Source organism: Pristis pectinata, chromosome 30, assembly GCF_009764475.1.
Source record: "Pristis pectinata isolate sPriPec2 chromosome 30, sPriPec2.1.pri, whole genome shotgun sequence".
NCBI classification, from domain to species: Eukaryota; Metazoa; Chordata; class Chondrichthyes; order Rhinopristiformes; family Pristidae; genus Pristis; species Pristis pectinata.
Window position 1 is genome coordinate 26,076,901 of NC_067434.1, and position 7,826 is coordinate 26,084,726.

Consider the following 7,826-nt stretch of genomic DNA (forward strand, 5'->3'; position numbering starts at 1 on the left):
GTGATCCATTGTAATCTAACTATCTAGTGCCGCCTTTAATGATCTGTGGAGGCAAGCGTGATAGTGGGAATCTGAGGATGTGAGGAGAGGTTGGGGGGGTTGTTGGCCTATGACTTTGCAAAGTTGATTAATACCTTTGAAGTGGCTAACTATGGTTTTCAATATTGTTGGATAAATAGATTAAAACAGTTCACAAACTAAAACATTCACTGGATAGCAAAGTAAAGGGTGATATTTCTGTTCCTCCACTGCTTCCAGTCCTGATATCCCTCCTCAGCTTTCTGCTTCTTTTCTGTGAAGCCTCCTGGAGACCAGCATCCCTCATCTTCCTCCAGCCTCTTATGCTGCCCTTATCCCCCCACAAAACACTGCTGAACATCTGGATTTCTGGATGCCTGAGAATGCACAATGCAAACTACATCACTGAATGAACGAATGTTCAAGCTATGAATGTCAAAAGTACTAGAAACATTAATTATGTGAGATTAAACCTATGGACATGTTACATTCTACATATATGGTCTTCATTGTAAGACAGGTGAAAGACAAACATAGGGAAGTCTTATCACATTTGCACAGGGCTTTGCTGAGCCCACACCTGGAGTAGTGAATACAGTTTGGAATTTTGCTTTTCTTATTTAAGGATTGACTTATTACATTGGGGGAAGTTCAGGGAAGGTTCACTGGGTTTATTTCCAGGTAGAACAAACTGTGGAGCAAGTTGGACTTTTGACTACAGGGAAAAGAGAGGCCTTATTAAAACATATACGATTCTGAGGGGGATTGACAGGGTGGGTGCCGAGAGGGTGTTTCTCCTAGTGGGAGAAGGTAGAACTAAGGGGCGGGGTTTCAGAATAGGGAGCCACCACTTAAGACAGAGATGAGGAGGAATTTCTTCTCAAAGAGGGTTTCAAATATTTGGATTCTCTCCCCCAGAGCTGTAAAGGTTTAGTCATTGAATATATTCAAGTAGAGAGAGAGTGACCTTGAGTTGAGGCTGATAGGGAACAAGCAGGAGAGTAGAGCTGAGGCCAAGATTGGATCAGCATGATCCTACTGAATGACAGAGCAGTCTCGAAGGGCTGGGTGGCCAATGATAATTACGAAGAAGATGAAGGGATCTGGAGATGGAGTGCGGAAGTGCTGTGTTTGATCAGTCCCTTTCCACTGAGAGGCAAAACCTGTTTGAGGCTTGTGTGCTCAACTCCAATTCTGACCTTTCTATTATATTAACGTCTCTGTTACTGGTGGGACACAGATTGGGGATCATGGGGTTGGCTCAGTCGCATGGATCTTCCATTTAGTTAATTGTTCACTGTAATCATTTTTGTGCTTTTATGGCTTTTCAAAGCATGTAAGGGATTCTTGGTTTGATAAGCAGATGGATAGAGTGTGAGAGCAGGGAGCATGTGATTGGTCCAGCTTGGGCTGAGAGCTACCCCAGAGTTAGAAAGTTAAATGCTGAATAGTGTGGAGAGGTGAGAATCCCTTTGCCCTGAATTAAGGTGAAGTGGCTTCAGTAAGGAGACACAAGAGACTGCAGATGCTGGAGAAACACTGGGTCAGGCAGCATTTATGGAGGGAAATGGGCAGTCGATGTTTCAGGTCGAGACCCTTCCTCTGGACTCGAAGAGTTCGTTAAAGCCTGTCTTCTACCCAACACAGCTCACATCTACGCAGCCTGTGTGTGCTCGCCAACCTACCCAGTCTCGCACTCTGATGCCTTGACTCTAAAATCCCCTTACTTATTTTGAATCCCCTCAGTGGACCCACCCCTCCGCCCCGTGGCGAGCCTGCTGATGTCCTACTCCGCTGATTCCAGCCGCCATCGCTGCACCATTGGCAGCCGTGCTTTTAGCTGCCGGTGCCCTAACCTGCAGACCTCTCCTCCCGTGGCTCTCCACCCCTCTACCCCTCTCTCCCCTCAGCAGCTCCTTAAACCCTTTCTCTTTGTCCACCTGCCATGATATCTCACCCTCTGGTTCCATTCTAAATGTCAACTTTTTTTTTGTTTGGTAGTATTTCTGGTAAACATGAGGAGTTTTCCAAGGTAAAGGAGCTATATGAATGCAAGCTGTGTTGTTGTTGGTCGCCATGGAAGCCCTTGGTGAGGCCAGCTTGTCCCTGCATAGAACTCCTCTGGCTGCCTGAAGGCAGCAGCTCCAGAGCCACCTCCGGGGAGCCTCGCTCCACCTTTGCTGCAAAATCAGGTCAAGCCTGGATTCCAAATTAGCATCAGTGCCAATTGAGAACTGCTTTCTACTGAGCTAACCTTGGAGGATGACGTGCCCTAGATTCGGCATAGATTGCTTGCACTGAATGTCATTTAAGGTCGTGTTTGTATTTCCTTAGAGCTGCTGGTAATTTTGTGATTTACTCTCTTCGTGGGTATAGGATGTGATGAGATGGTGCGGCCAAGGTAGGTCAGCAGAGGGGTGCTGGATTAACAGGACATCGCCAGTCAGCAGGTCGAGCAACAGAGTTTTGGATGTCCTCCAGTTTATGGGCAGAACAAGAGAGTCCGCTGGGGACAGGCTGAGTCCAGTCCGGAAACAACAACAGCAGGGCGAGGGTTTCAGTAGTGGATCAGCCAAGTGGGGTGGGATTGGGGGATACTGCTGAAGTGATGGTACCAAAGTGTCAGTGACAGCTCCTCTCTGAGCCCAGTATGTCAGCAGCATTACCAACAGCCCGGTACACTATCAGTTATAAATCTGTAGAAAACAAGGATTTCTGATTGTCACAGATGCACCATTTGATTGGACGAGCAACACACTGGAAGGAGATACTACAAAGGATTTGAAGAGCATTGTATTGTCATGCCTAAAAAATGAAGCCTTACTTCCATTGTTCTTTTACAATATGGGCAAGTCGAAGTGCAGCAGTGAGATGTGTCGTGTTGTGAAGCTGTTTGAAAATTCATGATTCACCATAGCAACAGTGGTGCAACAGGATGTATTGTCAGACTGTGCAAGCTAGTTCCCTCCAGAATGTAAATTTATAAATAAATTATTCAGGGGAGAGAACGCTGTTGGTGTCAATGCAAATACTGAGATATCTCACACAATTGCCGTGTGACAGATATGCCAGTGGGTACCAGAGTGGTGCAGTGAGATTTCTTACACTGCTGTTGTTCAAAGAGCAAAGCAACAGAACGAAATCCCTTACACATTTGTTGTGTTAATATCACGGGAAATATTGCTCATCTTTTGTCCAGTTATGCCGTGTGCATGCCCCATATATGGCCAGCATAGGCTTGTGGGCCAAATGGCCTCCTTCACTGTGATAAGGAAATATGAGAGACATACTGTATATCATTTCTGGATCAGATGCATACCTGTCACGGCAACAGATATCACACCTACTGAAGGCTTGGAAACTGGGCAAGATTTTCACAGCTTCACCTGAGTAGCAGCTAGTTCAAACTTCTTGAAGCCCCTTTTTCCAGAACGTGATACGTTCCTGAGAATCTCTCGGTGAGCTCCGAAGTAGTTTGGGAGAGATCATTCTGCCTGCCAGCCGGTTGTCATGGTATGTTTTGTTTCTTCCTGCAGCATAAACACTGTACCCCTGCCGCTCTGGAGATGTATTACTCAGAGCAGGAGGCAGGTCCCCGCGGAAGCCTCTACACGGTCATTAGCCACTTAAGTCAGGCTAAGAGAACCATTCCTGATCTCTCATCACCATGGCTACCGGTGCTTCCTGCCTTGAAAGGAGCAGCAAAATCAAAGGAAGAAGCTAACAACCCTCATCAATAGAAGACTCAAGGAGGAAAATAAATTCATCTCATTGTTTATTAAAGTACTCGAGCATTCTATAAATCTCCTTACCAGGACAAATCTTTCTCTTAGGGATATGCGTGTGTGAGTGTGAGTGGATGTGTGTGAACGTGTGAGGGTCCGTTTGTGAGGGTTTGTCTCTGCGTCTGTGCAATATAGGTGTGCACACACACGCATGGTGTGTGTGGTAATTTGTTTCTGTCTGTGTAATAGTGTGTGTATGAGAGTTCATCTGTCTGAAATTGTGTGTGTGTGTGTGTGTGTGTATGTGTGTGTGTGTGTGTGTGTGTGAGAGAGTGTGTCTGTGTTTGTGCATACACATGTGTCTGCATGTGTTTGTGTGTGTGAGTGTGTTTGTGCATACACATGTCTGCACGTGTTGTCTGTGTGTGAGAGAGTGTGTGTGTTTGTGTGTGTGTGTGTGTGTGTGTGTGTGTGTGTGTGTGTGTGTTTGTGCATCTATCTTTGTGTACTTTTGTTTACCTGAGTCTGTGAATATATGTTGGTGTATCTGAGAGAGAGAGAGAGAGAGAGACTGGGAGAGAACCACAATCAAATCACATAATATAATAAAATTCGGTTGGTTTGCCCAAGCTACTGTTGGGGTGAAAGTGAAGGTTAATTTGACCAGTCCTGACAAATCCAATCTGACTCTCAGTAGATAAAGAAACAGCAGGGCTGTACTGTACATTTTCCTATAAATTGGCTTCAGGGACCAGGTTTGAAAAAGGCCTGTGGACATGAATCATGAAATCCAGTAATGCAGATAGGGTACATTTGGCCCATTGTGCCCATGCTAGCTGTTTGAAATGCTCACCAATATTTCTGTGGCTGTGTTGTGATTGTTTACATTGTTCGACCTGACTCCAATTCCCAAATGCTATTTGGATACTTCTCCCCAAGTCCCAACTTCATTATTGCACATCAGAACTCAATGGCAAAGTGTTTGTTCTCCCTACGGACCCCACTGTCAGAGGATGAGATGGTGCCTGAAATAAATCTCTTCAGGTCAGGGTTTAGAGCTGAGAAAGAATGATGAGATGACTCATAGGTGCAGCCTCAAATGAATAGATTTTGTTCCACTTGCCTTAGTCAAACACCCAGACTCCTTGCGGCTTTGTTCTGGTAATTGAACTAACCATGGATGGGACCTTCCAATCAGTACAGCTACAAAGGGGGAAGAATAATTTGCTCCAACAACGGTGTGGATGGCAAATGAATGGATCCTTACACTGCAGATGTTGGGTGACAAGTATGTAAGTAATAATGTTTAGTGCCCCATTCCTTTATTGAAATAATTAATGTTATATGGTTTACTCTCCCTTCTAGTTTTCCCACTGAATGGGCTAATGTATCTTGATAACTGGTCTATGACTGGGCCACCACACGGTGATTACTTTTGTAAATATCGCTTTGGCCCAAAGCCAGAATCTCAGTGAGTTACTAACTGTGGCATCGCCATGTCAATCAGCAACAATTAAAGATGTATTGATTTGCAGTAATAATGAAATGTAATTTGTTAACGTTCTGTTACTTACCATCTACAAAAAATTTTGGTCTTCAGTAATACTAGTTAATTTGAAGTCCTGTTTCCTTTAGTCTCAGCAGGATCCAGGACTTGGCACCATTTAGATAATTTGGTAATTTTTCTTTTCTAAATTCCTTGCCTTTCAGTTGCCGACTGTTGGGAATAAGATGAAATGATTGTGGAAGTTTGGGTTTAGCCACCTACATGATCAAAATCAAAAGGATCCACATGCTGGAAATTGGGAAAAAACAAACTGCGGGAAAATGGCAGGTCAGGCAGCGTCTGTGCAGAGAGGAACCTCTAATGCTTCACAGTGAAGACCTTTCCTCAGAATTGGGAATGGGAGTAAACAGATTAGTTTGAAGTTGCAGAGGTTTTGTGGGGGAGAAATGGGTAGGTCAAAGGGAACATCTCTGGTAGGGCAAGGCCAGGATTGTTGTGGTGATAAGCTGCTGATGAAGCATCTGGTTGACATTAATGAGGTTATTAGAGAGAGAAAGCAAACAAGTAAACATGCAGAAGCTGTGGTGCAGGTCAGAGCTGCAGGTCAGAGCTGTAGGAAATACTCTGGTCCTTTATCCACAGACACGGCCTGAGATGGTGAGTGTTTCAGCATTGTCTGCTTTTATTCTCTGTGAATGTGGTCACTGTTATTCTGTTATTTCCTTCTGTTGTGTGAGCAGAAATCGAAGGGATGTTGTCCTCAGTCTCGGCTGGGATGCCTTGGTCACCCCACCTGTATGCCTCTACAGAGAAAGCTATATCCCAGACACAGCTACTTTCATTCCAAGGCCTTGTTGTCTTCCTTTAAGGTTTCCACTGCTCCACTCTGTGGTAGTTTCCAACCATCTACCAACAATGGCCTCTCTGAAGCCACAGTAGCAGTGAGTGCAGAACTCGTGCGCCTCAGTAGACATCAGATGTGCAGTAGTTTGTGTTTGCTTTCATATGAAGTAGACAGTATTCCATCTGGCAGATATTACGCAGGGAGCTGGTGAACTGGTCTGTAGTTGGGTGGCAAGATTCATGTGAACACACCCACCAGTAGATTCAAGTAGAACAAATAACTGTTGTCACATTAGATTCATGAAGGCTAAATCCAATGGAGTTATTTCAGTCATGTGGGAAATCCCTGGAGGAGCAACTGAATAGAGCAGAATCTCTACCGTAAAGAGGCAAAGTAACAGACACAGTTCTGTATGGCTGGTTTAGGAACAGAGTCTTGGAGTGGTGAGTGAAAGGCAATGTCCAACGTACACAAGAATTCTGAGCTACAGGGCAGACAGTCATTTCAGACAGCCCTGACTCTAACCACAGCCTTCACATTCCCAAATAAATAGATTCTATGAAGCTGGGTCAATCGACCATGTCGCTTGGAGCTGCTCTGAGCACAGGTACTTGAAATTCAACACCAGTTCTTGCAAGACTATGCACGTTGGGAGTTCCTAGCACTGCACTCTGCCTGATCTCTGCAAGCTGGCTTTCCATGAATGCAGTGGAACTAACTTCAGACCCAAGGAGAAATATGATGGGGACAGTGCAGGCTGGGTGGCTTTGGGGGATTACCACTGTCTAAAAGACCAACAGATTGGTCAAGCTTTGGGTGGGTATCTGAGAACAAAACTCTGCTCCAAGCTCTGCAGCAATTGCTTTGTAGACAGGTTAAGGATGAAACCTCTCTGGGACAGTTGTGATACAAAGTAGTGCAGACTGATGAAAGGAGCTTGCAGCAGAGGTGCTGCATCACGGCATGAATGTCAGATTGACCTGCTGTGGAACTAATCCATTCATTTCTCTCTGTAGCATTCACTTGCAAGTAGCAGTACAGAAGCTGACAGTTTTTAATTAAGTTGCTGCAGGTTGCCTTTGTTTGTCTAAAAATCTAATGAGATGTTGCTTCTAATAAGTATAATGAATGTTGTAATACTGTTGTGATACCTCTGTCAGCATTCGTCCTTAGTACCAGCAATGTTCAATGTATGACACTGTTAATTTAGCAACACTTTGTATGTATTTATAGATCTTGTGACTTTCACATTGCTGCCAGCACGTTGGAGTGGTTTAAGTGCCAAATGGAGATAGTGATTACCTGCTTTGAAACCAATAAAATAAATGGACAGTTTTCTCTTCAGATACGAGTCTCTTGGCTTCTTAACATGCATGAACAGCTCCTCCAGAGCCTTTTGTGTCCACATTAAACAGCAGCCAGAATCACTGCCCTGACACAGCAGTCAAAGGACAGAAAATGGCTGGGCTCCATCTGCAACTCATCAATGCGTCGAAGGGGAAGCTTTGTGAAGATGTGAGGGGGAATGGAGGAGAGGTTTATGCTGAAAGATGGGCTGGAGGTCCTATAAAACTCTTCAGCTTCTATCTGTAGCACTGACTACAATGGTACCAAATATAGTTCCCTAATACATCTCAGAGAGATCTGGGTGTCCTTGTGTATGCAACACATTCAGGATCATCGAGTAACTAAAGGCAAGTGGAATGTTGGCCTGTGATGCCAAAGGTGGAGC

The 7,826-nt window shown here is 44.7% G+C and overlaps 1 protein-coding gene across 3 annotated transcripts in view; it reads left to right on the forward strand.

The window, feature by feature from the left end:
* Nucleotides 1-7,438, forward strand: part of caly (calcyon neuron-specific vesicular protein) — a 33,729-nt gene extending 26,291 nt beyond the window's left edge. For all 3 annotated transcript variants that reach the window (XM_052041706.1, XM_052041705.1, XM_052041704.1), the window contains exon 5: nucleotides 3,555-7,438. In XM_052041706.1, the coding sequence (XP_051897666.1) occupies nucleotides 3,555-3,758 (204 nt within the window). In that variant the 3' untranslated portion in view covers nucleotides 3,759-7,438. The remainder of the gene's footprint in view (nucleotides 1-3,554) is intronic.
* The last annotated feature ends 388 nt before the right edge of the window (nucleotides 7,439-7,826 follow it).